The 16,258-nt window shown below is 39.4% G+C and overlaps 1 protein-coding gene across 2 annotated transcripts in view; it reads right to left on the bottom strand.

The window, feature by feature from the left end:
- The window catches only part of GRIN3A (glutamate ionotropic receptor NMDA type subunit 3A), a 150,769-nt gene that overhangs the window by 33,922 nt on the left and 100,589 nt on the right, over positions 1-16,258 (bottom strand). For both annotated transcript variants that reach the window (XM_070519106.1, XM_014842182.3), the window contains exons 5-6: positions 15,095-15,210; positions 6,365-6,516 (exon numbers count right to left, since the gene is read on the bottom strand). In XM_070519106.1, the coding sequence (XP_070375207.1) occupies positions 6,365-6,516; positions 15,095-15,210 (268 nt within the window). The remainder of the gene's footprint in view (positions 1-6,364; positions 6,517-15,094; positions 15,211-16,258) is intronic.

Below are 16,258 nucleotides of genomic sequence, written 5' to 3'. Positions count from 1 at the left end.
AAGAGACTGATGTCAGGTATTTATTCCCTGGCTTTCTCTTGGCCAGGTCACTGTGGGTTGGCTATGTTCCTAACCAAAGACCACAGCTCCTGTTAGAAAGCCCTCTCCTATGCACCCCTAGGTTTTTGGAATGGTTCTCTCCATTTTTTCCCTCGAGCCTAGGTGGTAACGGCTCCCTCACTTTACCTGCCCCTGGGAGCCATACAATTTCTGCTGGTTTCTTTAAACCATACCTTTGCAAATCGTTTCTCCTCAAACTGAGTCTGCAATCGATTCCCTGCCAAGAGTACTGTATCCTCTTCCTTCTTGACTATTCCCAGTTGGTTAAAAGGCACATTATTCAACTCATTATTTAAAGGAGACTTTCAAAAAGAAGTACCATCATATATCTTAATAATTCCTTGAAGAATTTTGAGGGTTTGCTAAGCTTTGATCTGCTGCCTTCCTTTGCTTTGCAAAAAGCAGATTTCACAAAACTGTTGCCCTGGCACTCTTAAACTCACTCAGTGACTTGAAAAAAAAATTGCATTTGCTTGCTGAGTCAAAGGAAAATGAAGGAAATTCAGAGGCTGCCATACGTTTTCCTCAGTGGAATTGATTGACAACGAGTCTACTGTGGGCAGAAGCACAGTTGGGTTAGAAGGATCGTGAAGACACATCTGAGGTCAATTTAAAATTCCTCTGAAAATTGCTGGAGGTGGGCTGTTGAATGAGACCCGCAATTTCCCGGGTGACTCTGGGGAGCAGATAAAGTCCTGGAATTCAAAAAAATGAGTTTATCCTCCAGAGAGACTGCAGCTAGACAGCTCTGGGGTTGCCAAGAGATGAGAGGTGAAGAGGTGAAGGTTCTCACAGGGGACCAAGTATTAATGTCCAACTACCAGAAATAGGGGGAAAAGCATATTTCATATCATATTACTAGGTGATCAAATCATTTATTAGCCAATCTAGGATATTTCTTTTCAGAGTTAAGGGGTGTTTAATTACTCCGTGTCAACCTACGTAGACGAGGACTGTACCTGGAAAATGGGAGGTCAGGTCAGAAATAAACAGAGGAAGCACCTGTTGGGAGAGGCGCCTTCCAGAACATACCTGCCTCTGCTGCACTGCACCCTGCAGCAGTCCCCCTGGGGGGTGAAGGAAGAGGAATATGTTCGTTAAACTACCATTTTATTACTCCTCACAGGAGCCACTGAGGAGAGGAAGAGGCTGAGCCTGAGGGAGGTTAGTGATTTGCCCAAGGCAAGGTGACGATGGTAGAAGCAGCCTTCAAATATGGCTTGTCTGATTTCAAAGCCGGTCCTTGTTTCTCTACAGTAATGCAGCCCAGTAGTGAGTGACATTTGAGGAAAAGGGATGGCACGCAGAGCGTTAACAGATGTGTCTCCTTCTTCCGACCTTTTCAGGGAGAAAGCTTAAAAAAAAAGCAGGTGGAGACTCATGGATTGAGCAGAGAGAAGTCCAGCAGGCAGAGGGTCCTCACGGAGGAGACCAAGCTCAGTCAATGAGCTGAACATTGATTTCAGTTAATTGCATTCTACCTTTACGTTCTGTGAGGGTGACATCCTGAAATTCTGTCTCAGGTTGTTCAAGACAAATATGCCAGTCAGAGCACAAGGATGTGTACTGTTGTTTACAGGCACACACGTGAGCATCATTGTGAAGCTTTTTGTTATGAAATAGACCAGGATATGCCACAGTGCAGACCACCATCCTTGAGAAAGAATAGCTCCATGTGTGTTCACAACATTCCCTGAGGCTGGGAGTGGCCCTCTGGTCTCTACAAACATGTGGATGTTATCAGGATCTTCTTTTATTTCTGTCTCTGAAGTTCCAATTAACGATACGTCTCTCTTCTATTCTCTTCATCCTTACCCCCTCTCCCTTCCAAATTCGGCTGACCTGGGAAGTGGGCCCAGGGTTGTCCTAGCAACCATAACTTGATCCTGATATCAGCCTCTTATCCAACGGCTTCCAGCTCACAACATCCAGAATTTCCCAAATGCCTCTCCCCTAAATCTGACCCTTTAAAAACCATGGCTGAAAAAAAAAATTGGTGTTTTGTTTGAAATTACTCGTAAATCCATACAGCTCTGAAACATTTATGGTGACACCTCATAATCCTTAGGAATGTAAGTGACCTTGTGGTTATCATATTTGGGTATAGGCTCATTATTTTACAAGCATTATCTTACTTAATTTTCACCACAACGAAATAGATATTATCATCCCCAATCTGCAGAAGCTGAGGCTCAGAATGGTCAAGTAACGTGTCCTATATCACACTGCTAGTGGGATTCAAACCTGGACCAGTCTCCAAAGCCCATGCTTTGGACCATTATGCTATACTGTAAAGAACATTAAATATTCTTATCTTGGATGATATAAAGGGAAACCATAATCACTGTATCAAAGCTGGGTGGGCTCTTGCAGATGATTAAATCCAAAGAACTCATTGTAAATATGACTGGAAGTGGGTAGGAGGTGAAATGAAGCAACTTTCCCATCAACAAAGTGGGTGTGGAAGAGGTGGTTGGTTGCCTATTCAGCATCCATTCTCCTGTCTCCTCCTTCCTAAGGGAACCTTGCTTTTGTTTAGATCTTTTCTACCATGTATTTCAAAGGAAGCTGCCCCATCATCAGTACTAGGGGATGAGTCATGATTGGCCTAATCTATCATGGTGATCTCATTTTTCTCACCTCATGGCTTAGACATGGGCAGATGATACAATTTTGGCCAATGAAATACCAGAAAATCTACTGGAGAGCTTCTAGGAAGGTTTCCTCACTTCTAAAAAGAGCTGCGGGAAGACACCTGAAGATATCTATGAATCCCAGGAAATTCTCCTAGTGAAAGGAGAAGAAGAATTAATACTTCTATTATTTACTATTTACTGGGCCAAGTAGTTTTTTTTTTCTTGGTTATCTTTTATTTTTTAAGTTTGACACCTGAGCTAAAATCTGTTGCCAATCTTTTGTTTTTTTTCGTCTTCTCCACAAATCCCCCAATATGTTGTTGTATATTCTAGTTGTAGGTCCTTCTGGTTGTGCTATGTGGCACGCTTCCTCAGCATGGCTTCATGAATGGTGCTAGGTCCATGCCCAGGATCCAAACCAGTGAAATCCTGGGCCACTGAAGTGGAGCATGCACACTTAACTTCTTGGCCCTGGGGCCAGCCCTGGTGCCAAGTTTCTTACTAGGTCTTTCCATAAGTGAGCTCTTATTCTCAGAACAAAATGGCAAGGCAAGTTTTATCATATCCATTCATGGATGAGGCAACTCAGACTTAAGAGCAATTAAGTCATTCACTTGTTAATTGACAGAGCCAGGATGCAGTCCAGAAATGTATGGCTTCAAATTTATCATGCTTTGTGTTAGATACTTTCACGTTGGAATAAATAGATTTGATACAAGCCCTGATATCAGTTCCCTACATTAAACCCAGCATATATGGGGTTAAAACCAAAGCATTCATTCCCTGCTTACTCCCTGGCTTCCTGGCACCAGAATCCACTATCCGCCATGGAGACAGACAGCTAAGGATGCCCACCTGCAAATTACCTCATCATCCTCCCCACTGTAAGCAGCCTCCCAAGGCCAAACACAGGCTGGTGGGAAAGTGCCCAAGGCCACAGGCCACTCCCATCCCTATAACAGAAACATTCCTTACAAACTTTAAAACCCCTTGTCTTGGGGCCAGCCCTGTGGCACAGCAGTCAAATTCATACATTCCACTTCGGTGGCCCAGGGTTTGCCGGTTTGGATCCCGGGTGCAGACATGGCACCGCTTATCAAGCCATGCTGAGGCAGGTCTCCCACATATAAAGTAGAGGAAGACGGGCATGGATGTTAGCTCAGGGCCAGTCTTCCTCAGCAAAAAGAGGAGGATTTGTGACAGATGTTAGCTCAGGGCTAATCTTCCTCAAAAACAAAACAAAACAAAAATCCTTGCCTTCCATTCTTCACGGAAATGAGACACATTTGAGAGCTAACTCTCATCTCCTAGTTGATATCACCTGGAATAAAAACTCTTTCCTTTCCATAAGCCTGGCATTCCAGTTTTTATTTGGCCCCTCAGGTGTGGAGGGTAGGGAACCTATGTTTGTAGGCTCTAACAGATTTATGCTAGTGGTTGTGTTAATCTCTGAAAGTATGTTCCCCTCTATGTGCCCAGGTGGAGTTAGGTTCTGAGTCTTCAGGGCCCTGCACCCTCAGAGGCTTGCACTAGGAGTCAGGTGGTTCTTCCAGCTGATATCTAGGTCTGATGATCCTGAAATGGCAACAGCCCAGAGGGGTGCTTTGGTCTGGGGGTGCCAGTCATTCCGTACAGCTGGCTTTGTTGACATGACTAGGAGACTCCTTTTGTCTCATCTAATGTCTTGCTGTCAACTTTGAATTACTTGGACATTTTGGCTTGAGTTAACCATGGTCACAACAACCAGTAGAAAGCACCAAGTGATTGTTGCTTTGCACAACTTAAGGAATTGGTTCGTTTGCTTTCTTGGCTGAATTAATTCTGCTGACCAGTGTAAGCCCAATTTTATTTCTCTTAGGAAAAGTCATGCACATCTTTCCAAATAAAGATAAAAATACCTGCCTTATACAGTTGTAGTGAGAGCCAGTGAGTTAATGTCCCGAATACAGTTTTTGTCACGTGGTAAGAAACAGAACATGCTAGTTCCCTAATTCCTCATTTCCCTTTTTGCTTCCTTTAAACCTTTGCTCAGTGAGATATGAGATTATAAAGAGAGATATGATTCAGATTGGATCAGGGACTATGGGCAGGCTGTGAAGAAGACAGGTCTCAGTTGGGAGTTTATGATGAGAAGGCATTAGCTGGGTAAATGTCAGGGGGAGAGTACTGGAGGAGGAGGATGGAACAGCATGTGCACAGTCCCCAAGGCAGGGAAGCTGCTGGTGTATCTCCATCTGAAATGACCATTGTGGTGTGGCTGTAATAGCCAGGAGGCATGAGGTGAGGCTGAAGAAGTGGGCAGAGTCAAGTCCAACAGGGCATTGTAGGCCATTGTAGCATTTCAGATTGTTCCCTAATTAACATGGGAGGCCATTGCAGGCTTCTAAGCAGAAGGGTGATCTGCCATGTAGAAAACAAATGGGAGAAAGGCAGGCATGAAAACAGGGAGACCTGTTAGGAGACTTTTGCAGTTGTCCAGGTGAGGGATGATGGCTTGGACTAGAGTGATGACAGTGGAGATGGCAATAAATGGGCATATCTGGGACATATTTTACACAAGGAAAAGATATGGCTTGTTGATGAATGCAGCAGGTGAGATGTGGGAGGCATTAAGGACCCCTGCCAGTTTCTGGAATGAGTAACTGGATGGACAGAGGTGCCATTACCCAAGATGTGAAGCACAGGATGGAAAGCAGATTTAGGAGAGAAGATCAAGGGTTTACTTTTTGACAAGTTAAATGTGAGATACCTGTAGGATATTCAAGTGGACATGTCAAACAGGAAGATAGATACATGGTTCTGGAGCTCAGAAGAAGAATCTGTGTTGTAACACAAATTTGGGAGTTGTTGGCAAATAGAGGCTATTTGAAGCCATTATTGTTGGCTTTAGATTCTTTTTTAAATGTCAGGCTGAACTTGTACTGGTTTATTTGGCTTCTCTCTTAAATAACTGAGCCTGTGGCTCTTGTTACACCTTTAGCCTCCTGTCTTAATCATCTACTTTCTGGCTCACTTTGCAGGTTTCTTTCTAATTACATTGTAAAGGCAGAGCATTGCAATAGAAAGATGTAGATTCTGACCATTTGTGTGCCTTGGGCAAATCACTTAAGATCTCTAGGTGTTAGTTACCCATCTGTAAAAGAAGGGAATTGGTTTTTTTAAGTTAAAAAAAATCTCTGATTCTATAATCTAAGAATTACCAGTTAAGGTATGTCTATTTTTCTAAACCCACAAAGGATTCATCACTGGACTACTGGGAAGTTAGCTTTGATTATATCTTGAAGGATATTTTGAAGTCCACATCCTGACCAGCAATTAACAGTTAAACCAAACACTGTTAATGTCAGTCTCAGATACTATTGCTGTAATTCAGAGCAGCGTTTCTTCCACACTTGTGGATATAGTATATAGAAAAAAAGGAGAAATTCAGACATTTACACATCAAAATAGCATCACATTTAAATCCAAGACAAACTTGTCTTACTGCAAATTCCTATAGGAATGGGCATTCATCCAGTGAAGTTGGGAGTAATCCAAATATCATGGTGAGTCCTAGGATGTGTAAATAGCCTGGCTTATCAATCACAAGACACATACAACAGCATTTCCTCATATTCTTCAAGGTAAAGCTGTACAAAGTGTCAACATTATCAGCAGTTTTTCTTTACCTCAGTGACAGCGAAACTTCTTTTGCCACAGGGAACCACCTTGTACCACTTGTCATGCAGCACATCCATAAACCCATGTGACTTGTATTGACTAATTAGCTCAGAGATATTGGAGGTCAGTGGAGAGCCGGGTGGGAGACCAATGCCGTATCCTAGGAGAGAAAAGAATCTCAGATCAGTTTTTCACCTGAGAGGCTCCTAAGAGATCGCCACCACACTTGTGTGATATTGCCATTAGACCTGGCAACAAGGGTATGGTGAGCTTTTACCCTCTTTCCTTCAAAGGACTCAAAGATGTCCAAAGTATGATTGCTTTGGAGCTGCTGCCTCTCTGAGTAGAAGAGATGAGTCTGGAAAGGAGAAGAATGGGCTGTGCACTGTGTACCAGTGGCACATTGTATTCCAAGGCCTTCTGCCCTTCCCTTCAAGTTATTTCTGAGAAGCCATCTTTGAGGTCTTTACCAGAGCTAGGATTCCTTATCTACTTCTCCTAGAACCCCTTCTCTGGACCTTAAATACGTAAAATTTGATTAATCATAATTTCTGGTTTATGACGTACTCTCATCATTGGTCTTGCATGACCCTCTTTTACTTTTATTTTGTTTATTTTTTAATAATATGATGAGGCCATGTAAATATACAACATAGTGTGGGAACTTAAACACCAATAAAAACATTGTCAAAAAACAACAAAAAAAACCTCAAAGGAATCTGGTAATACCAAGTGTTGGAGAAGATTTAGATGAATAAGATCACTTATACATTGCTTATGGGAAGGTAAATTGATATAATCACTTTGGAAAACAGTTTGCTATTATCTTGTGCAGTTGAACATTTGCACGCAATTCGAAGTACACTCCTAAAGAACTCCTACACACCCATATCAGGAGATACGTACAAGAATGTTTTTAGAGGCACGGTCATAACAGCAGAAGTTGGAAACAACCCAAATGTTCTTTGAAAAGAGAATGGGTAAATAAATTGTGGACTATTTACACAATTGGAACATTATATAATGTGAAACATATGAACTAGAACCACATGCAATAATATGGATGACTTAGCAATATTGAGTGAAAAAAGAGCAGTCCCAGAAGATTACAGTATGAACCCATTGTATAAATGTAAAAACATTCAAAACAAAACCATATATTTTTAGGAATTCATATGTATGTAATGAAAGTATATTTAGAAAAAATCAAGAAAATGATAAACCAAATATCCAGGATAGAGGTTATTCAAGGAAAGAGAGGCCGCAGAAAGGATGAAGGAGGAGCAAAAAGATCGGTGTAATTTGTTGTTGGAGTTTTATTAACCAGCTTGGACTCTCTATCCTCACTCTCTGTGACTTTACTTGCTTTCCAAACTGTTACAATATTGTTAATCTCTTTGATGAGTCATGTGGAAGAACTAATTAACTACGTTTTGTCTTTAGCTTTTGGACAGCATAGTCAAAAAAAGATATTTTGCCCTCAAGATGATTGGGGAAGGCAAATTAAAAATACAGCTAGTTCCTTTTTCACAAATAAAGACTAAAAGGCTGTCAAGAATCCAAAGATAGTTCATGGAAACAAATATCTGCTATAATTACTCCATCTTATAATTTATTTCCAAGGACATTAGTTTTTGTTCCTTTTTTTAATTGCAGATACACAAATCTGTTTTTTAAAAATATGAGGCTTGAGTCATGTATATAACCAATAAAAGAGAAGAAATAAATAATGCAGAAAAAATTTTTGAGTTTTAAAGAACTGTGTGTTTTTTCCCCCTGATAATTTTGTTTGTTCCTAACAATGGCGAGTCAAGGAAATAATGACAATGTCAAGAGCATGATTAGAATTTTCCATTCAAAGAGCTATTTTGAGTGCCTATTTTGTGCCTAGTAGTTTGGTTTGAAAGGCAAGACAGACAATAAAAGACTTTACAAGGGCAGCCTGTTCTTCTGCTGATGTTATCATTAAATAACATTTTTTAATAATCAGTGACTACAAGGAAGTAACTAGTTTTCTCTAGAAACTTTTATTATAATGAATGCTATTGACAAGTCAATTGCAAGGCATTCACTCAGTACCTATTTACATGTCAGGCACAGCAGTAATTGTGTGTGTAATAGCATTCACTGACTTACTGATTCATGCCTTCATTTATTCACTCATTCATTCACTCAACAAATATTTACTGAGTGAATAGGCGTTGTGTTGGGTGGTTGAGATTTAGCAGTGAGTAGGGCAGGTACGGTCCCTGCTGTCATAGAGTGTACACTCTATTAGGGGGACAGATATGAAATAATGCACTATATAATGATTATTGCATTGCAACTGAGATAATCGCCATGAGGGAGAAGAACTGGGCACATACGAAAATATGGTAGGAGGACTTAGAATTATCTTGTGGGAGTGGGTTGATGGACTCGATAATTAGGCCAAGTTTGCTCCATATTATTGTATTTTTCCCCCCTGAGGCAATAATTTTCAACAACACCAACAATTTCTAATATTTGTCAAGGGATAACTATACTCACAGTACTACTCTATGATCAACTTTTTATGCACCTTACCCCATTTTGTAAACCATGCACTAGTCTAAATTTGTGTACTAGATTGTGCATATAGTTCAGTCAAATTACTCTGGGACTCAATAAGAACTAGAGCATATTGGGACCTACTGTATGCCAAATACTATTCCACATGTGTCTAACCTGTATATAAACCCGTGCAGAATATGTATTACTCAGAATAAATAAACTGCCTAAGGTCACACAGCTTGTAGTTGGCAAAGCTAGCATTTGAAAGTAGGTCTCTTTGAGTCCAAAACCAATGCTCTTCCTACTGTATCCACTATCACATGTGACCCAGGCAAGGGAGTATTTGGCCTATCCTCCCCTTCAATACAGGCTCTATCACTACAGTCATATTGATGTCATCTTCCCAAACCAGGCAATTCAGTAAAAAACCCACAATCATCTAAACTGGTGGTTTGTTTTCAGCAGACACAAATCTATATTATTCCCGGGCAGATTTTGTCATCAAACTTTTCAATAAGTTGTGTAAATATAATGCAAGTACAGCCCAAACTGGTATATGATTATGCATATATGTGGAAATTAACTAGCAAGGGCTGTCCCTTACTATATTGTTTCTCCTAAAAATCCTGTTAAAGCCAATAATTCCAGCCCAGGTTAGTGTAATAATGGCAGAATTGTTTTCATTTGATGAACACTTATTGTATACCAGTTCATCTATTCATTAATTCCACAAATGTATTGAAAGCTTATTCTGTGCCAGACACTCCACCACGTGCTATGGAGGTTACCAAGTTAAATTAGACACTGAGTTTATCCACATGAAGCTCATGGCAGCATGGGGGAGATGAAGTATACATAAATAACTACACAACATAGTAGGAAGTTACAGGACTTTTCTTGGAAAAAAAAGAGGTGAGGCATAAATTCAAAAAAGGTAAAGTAAAATGATTAGGACGAAAGGAGGAGGATGGATAAAACTCTGTGGCATTCTGAGGAATGAGGGATTGCTATCAGATGAAAAGATGAGAGAAAGCATCTTATATTGATTTGTTTTTAAAAAATATAGTATATCTCTAAAATTATTTTATTGAGGTCACACTGGTTTAGAACAGTGTGTAAATTTCAGGTGTACATCATTACATTTCGGCTTCTGTATAGATTGCATCACGTTCACCACCAAAAGTCTAGTTTCCATCTGTCACCATACACACGTGCCCCTTTACCCCTTTTGCCCTCCCCCGAGCCTCTCGCCCTCTGGTAACCACTAATCTATGCTCCTTATCTATGTGTTTGTTTATCTGCTACATATAAGTGAAATCATACGGTATTTGTCTTTCTCTGACTTATTTCACTTAGCCCAATACCCTCAAGGCTCATCCATGTGTTTGCAAATGGCACAAATTTGTCTTTTTTTATGGCTGAGTGGTATTTCATTGTGTGTGTATATATATATATACATACACACACACATATATATATATACATTGATTGTATATATATATATATATATATATACACACACATACCACATTTTCTTTATCCTTTATCCATTAATGGGCACTTGGGTTGCTTCCACATCTTGGCTATTATGAATGTTGTTGCAATGAACATAGAGGTGCATATAGATTAGCTCTCAGCTAACATCCGCCACCAATCCTCTTCTTTTTGCTGAGGAAGATTGGCCCTAAGCTAACATCTGTGCCCATCTTCCTCTACTTTATATGTGAAATGGCTGCCACAGCATGGCTTGAAAAGCACTGTGTAGGTCTGCGCCTAGGATCTGAACCTGTAAACCCCAGGCCGCCAAAGCAGAGTGTGTGAACTTAACCACTACGCTATAGGGCTGGCCCCTATAGGGGTGCATATATCTTTTTGAATTAGTGTTTTCATGTTCTTTGGATAAATACTCAGAAGTGGAATAGCTGGATTGTATGGTATTTCTATTTTTAATTTTTTGAGAAATCTCCATACTGTTCTCCTTAGTGGCTGCACCAAACGGAAGTGTATGAGGGTTAGATTGATTCTTGATAGTGGTATTTTGAGTATATGAGACAAAAATACATGATAAGAAAGCTTAAAAATCTGAATTTAATACTTATAATAAATCTACATATTCTAAGAATAAAATGTTGGCAATACAACAAAATTATTAAAATTACCTTAGGGGAAAAGCTATGTTGAAGTTGCAGAGACATTATAAAAAATTGCTACATAGGAAATAATAAATATTAAATCACTCCACTCCATCATGTCAAGGTTAATTTCCAACTGACTGCTAAAAATAGATTACTGTCTCCTCAAATTTTCTATTTTAATACATACATTGAGTATTGATATTTTAATGATTATTAGCATTACTAATACTCATTAGCTAATTAAAACAAACTATGCATATAGAACAAGGAGAGAAATAGGAAAAAACAGTTATGTGATGACTAGAAAAGGTATTTGTTAAAAGGCATAAAAATCCATTTTATTCAGAAACACAAAATAGTAAAACCTTCAAAGTTTTGTTTCTGTCCTTTATCAGTTGCTTTTCAAATTTGATTGTGTTCATTGGTCAAAGAATTCTTATTTTAAAATTGCTGACTCAACTTAGCAGCCTGAGTTGCTTTCATTATCATTAGAAACGTGGCTTTGCAATAAAGACGAGGTTGACTATTTCCTGGTTGATGGATGAAGCAAAATGGAATCCTTCAACCCTAAAGATGAAGGCATCAGGCACCCTGGAAATTGGATATGGCTTAATAGCCCAAGACAGCAATTTTCAGAATAGAATCCTGATCTTTTCTCCATGGATAAATCAGCTTTACTCAGCTAAGAGTGGTAGAAATATATTTTGGCTAGGAAATGTATAGAAATTCATAGATGAAAAGAATCTTCCTGAAATGTGGTTGGAAAATAAGATCTCAGATAGGGTTAAAAAGGCTTCAAGAAGAAAGATCAAGTCAGTTTTGCAGTCTGTTCTTGGAATACCGTATTTATCTGGGGCAATGGTTGAGAACATATTGTAATAGTCTCAACTACGAAGAAGACTTTAAAAATGGGTTTCCTCACCCTACGCATGTCAAAGCAGAGAGAGCAGTGTGTGGAAGAAGCTGAGATGTATGAAGATTATCTATCCTGGGATTATTGTATAGTGAATTGGTCTCAACGTATTAATTCAATATACTGAATAATAATAATTTATTGGGCACTTACTATGTGCTTGTACATGCTTTACATGTATTACTTAATCTTCACAACAACTCTATCATAGATGGACTATTGGTAAGTCTTTTATGCAGGTGAGGAACCAGAAGAACACATTAAATGACTTGCCCAACGTAACACCGTTAGTAGCAGCAACTCTATTTTAACCCAGGCACTCACACTCCAGAGCTAGTGCTCCAAGCACTGTATTAAATAATTAGTGGAAAACAAGTAAAAGAACAAATTCAAAAACAGGCAAAGGTCTTCGGCAGAAAGGTCACAAATCATTACTGTGCGGTTCCATTACTCTTTCTTCTCATTTGACCTTTATCGTCAGCTAACTCCAATGCATAAATTTGGGACATGTATTCATTTATCTCAACACTTCTTTTTTTACAAGAGCACACAATATGTCTTTGTGCCCCTGGTGTGTGGTATTTAATATGATCAAAGCCTTTCCACATGCTCTTGAATTCTTAATGGTTTGGGTTTGCTGTGCTGAGTACTCATGAAAAGGTTTCAAACTCCTTGTGGAGCCACTGTCTCTCATTTGCCTCACCTTTAAGCCTAAACAAATGCAGAATGGTGAAGCTGGGAGGGGTATTTGGCAGTCACAACAACAGCTGGTGTGATATCAACACTATAGAGAGCCAATGTACATTGAGCATGAAGGAATCAAGATGGACTTCGTTTTCCCTCCTAAATTCCCAAAGTCATTTATGCACCTGGGAAAGTGTATGCAGACTATCAGGGTGCTTTTGAGTAACTACATTAGTAAGTGAATTAGGTACGTATTTCACATCTAAACTAATGAGTTATATAATAGGTAATACATCATTTATTACATAACTGTTAAATGCCTAGCATTGTACTAGATTCTGTGAAAGGATACAGACGGACGTATGAAATAATCTCGTAAGGTGACTGGGTAAGAATTGTTCATAAATTTCTTTGATGATATTTTTATGCCTATAAAGTTGAAATAATTAATAACAAAGTCCACATTTCCATAAGTTCAAGAAACCTAAATGTTGTGAAAAAAGCATATATTATTTAAAAAATTTCGTTGAGAGAAATAGTCACTAAAAATCAATGAGATGATTAACATTTTTTAATAAAAGCAGCAATTAAGAGTTTTGCTAGTATCTCTATCATACTGTTGTTTTTAACTTATCAGTAGCCTCCTTTTGTGTTTTACCAAGTTCTGTTTTTACTTGTTGGCAGGGACGGTATGGAATTCAATTTTCTGATTTACACCTCACCTAGAATAAACCTGCTATGGTTTTTTTTAGAATACACCAACAATTATGAGAATGTTCTCTCTGTTCAAGTCTGTGGTCTTTCTGCTCTCTTGCCGAGAGAACTCTTCCATGCATCCCCTTTGAAAACATGGTGGTGTCTGGAGATGATGGGAACTATAAGACACTAGTCTCATAAGCACAGATGGAAATGTAAACAGGAAACCAGTGGGGAGTTAATTGTGTGGCATCTGGCACTGGGGTCCAGCAGAGTCAAACAAGCCATTTCACCACTGCCTTTTGACAAGATAGGGTTGCCCCCTGAAGACAAAGGTGGAAAATGGAGTCCCCCATTCTTATGCCCGCTAACAATGATTCATTGTTAGTAGCTGCTAATGGCAGAAGGGACCCCAATTACCCAGTGCATCCAGGACAGAAAAAGAAATATAACATCCCTTCCATATCCCCAGATGCCACAAAAATGGGAATTTTTCCACTATTACATAAAAACAGGGTTATATAATGAACGTTCTTTTAGTTTTCTAGCTTTCTCCTTCTCTTTCCTTTTCTTTTCTTGCCTTTGCTATCTCAGACTGTGGTCTTAAGAGAAGACCACTACCACAAAATCTCTCTCTTCCTGAGTTCTCTCCTTGGTTCAGGTGGAGGTCACTTCACCTGGAGAGGAGATTAATTTCTCTTAGGAGGAGGCGCAAAGAAACAGCATCAGCTGTTCCATTCTCATTCATCACAAAAATAAAGACTGAATTAAAAAAGGTGCTGATGTGTTTAGGGGAGACAGAGACCACCTGTGGTTGGGAAATTGGAATCAGAATAGTCTTGATACACCAGTTAACATACAGAAAAGTAGAGTTTTCTTGAAATAGAACTTAGGTCCTCCCGGGTATTGTTTCAAGTCAAAGTGTTTTCTGACAAGTGAGCATGGCTGTCTTGAGAGCAGCATGTACTGTCAGAGAAGGGAAGCTGGGAATTGGGAGATGTGAAGTTTGCTGGTTCGAACCATCAGCCTCATATATCAACTGTTGTCCAGAATGAAAGGAGCAACTGACATAGCAATCCTTCTCTGGTCCCGAAGTTTGATTGATTGGTTGATCAAGTTGGAAGCAAAAATTTGCTGTCAGTGGGGAGAAAGGCAAACCTGAGATCCTAAACAAGGTTTTATTTAGGACTCTTAAAGGTTACTAAGCTATAGAAGATTTTTATTTTTAACTTATTTTCAAACCAGTGGAAAAACATTTACTTAAGAACCATGAGATTTGGATTCTAATTCCAGTCTTATCTTCTAATTGTGGGATTATGAAAAAGTGATGTAATGTGCCTGGGCTTTCTTGTGAATAAAGTGAGTAGATTGGGTTAGATCAACACTGGGTCCTTCCAGTTGTAAAATGCAATCATTCTAGTTTTTGCATCAGGTTCATTATAGGACTTGGCCATTAGGAGATGCAGGTTAAATTAAAATTGGACTCCTTCTTTATTACACTGTGTCACTACTCCCAGGTATCTGAAGAAACATCGTTTGGTTAACAACAATGCTTTTTGTTGTTGTTGTTTTTCTAACAATTGGGTGAATAAATGTTTGTGGAGTAGGTGAAAAATAAATTCCTAACTTCAGCAACTTAATAGTTAAGTGCTTATGAGTTGAAAGTGAAAACAAAGGAAGATGAATAGCTCTTTGCCTCTGACTTTGGCATTTGTGACTTGCGAGGTTGGCAAACTGAGCTCCTGAATAAAAGGGAATCACAAATGACTGATTCGTACCTTCTATGGCAAATGGCTTCCCCACAGTTAGAAGTTTGCAGTCAGCATCCACTGACACTTCATAATCCAGAAGGGCTTTGTCCATGATGAAGGCATCTAGTTTCTCTGGATCATTCCTATATTTAAGACCAAGAGAAGAAAAGTGAAAAATGATTCGTTAATGTACAGGAAGCACTAAGGCTGACAGCTGGCTTTGTTTCAGGGACAGAAACCTGGACATTGAGGGCAGCACAAGCCAGCAAGCTGCTGACTCAGCCTTGTTGACACCTCACTGACCTGTAGAGAACAGACTAGGGAAAACAGACAGTCTTACAAGAGAGCATGACATCTTTCCAGTGGATTTATCTACCAGGTCCTTTCATTACTTCTAAATCCAACAAAAAAGCCAGAGTGCCTCTGAATCGAATGGGAAGGTTCATTTCCCTTGCATTAACTGAGTGACTTGTTTGCGCTAGGCATTGTATTTATTGCTCTCCATACATTTTATCACTCATAATGACTGTGTGATGGGTGGTATTACTCATTTTAACAGATGAGGAAATTGATGCTCAGACAGTTGAAGTAACTTGATCCAGGTTATACTGCTAGTTGTTGCAGCCAGGTGGTCTCATTAATCAGTATGTGGAAATTCTTATTTCTTTCTGTCATGGTCACTATCTTATTCTTTAGAGATCAGGCATCATTTCATATTTAGGAATACGTATTAAGGAAATGCAAAAAAGAGATCTAGCGCTCTTGGGAAAAAGGGAATTAAGGTGTCTTTAAAGTTCATAGGTTAACATTCAAGAAATGGAAAGGTAAGAATATGTAATAGATCTTAGTGATCTGATTTATTAATATATCTCTAGAGATTCACGTTTCACTCCCATCCCAGGAGGCAGTTCAGGCAAGAAGCATTTAAGGTAGGTGTCCCCGGACTGTATCAGTGAATTGGATGTGGCCTGGGTTCATGATGCCAACAGATGCCTTGTGTATCCTTGATGTGTTCTCTGCATCTTTTGAACCTATGCTCAGAGGTGGTCTAGAGGAAGGCTATGTCTCAGCACTAGCTGAGCTTCCATTTGCAAAGTGGGCAAGGAAGGAGGAGTCTCAAAGAGAACTGTTTAAGGTGTATGCAGTGACTTTGCTTTCAGCCACCTCAAATTCTTTTTGGGAAAGTGTGGG

The sequence above is a fragment of the Equus asinus genome, chromosome 10 (assembly GCF_041296235.1).
Source record: "Equus asinus isolate D_3611 breed Donkey chromosome 10, EquAss-T2T_v2, whole genome shotgun sequence".
NCBI lineage: Eukaryota > Metazoa > Chordata > Mammalia > Perissodactyla > Equidae > Equus > Equus asinus.
Note: the sequence above shows the minus strand (reverse complement) of the source record. Positions and strands in the feature narration are given on the sequence as shown.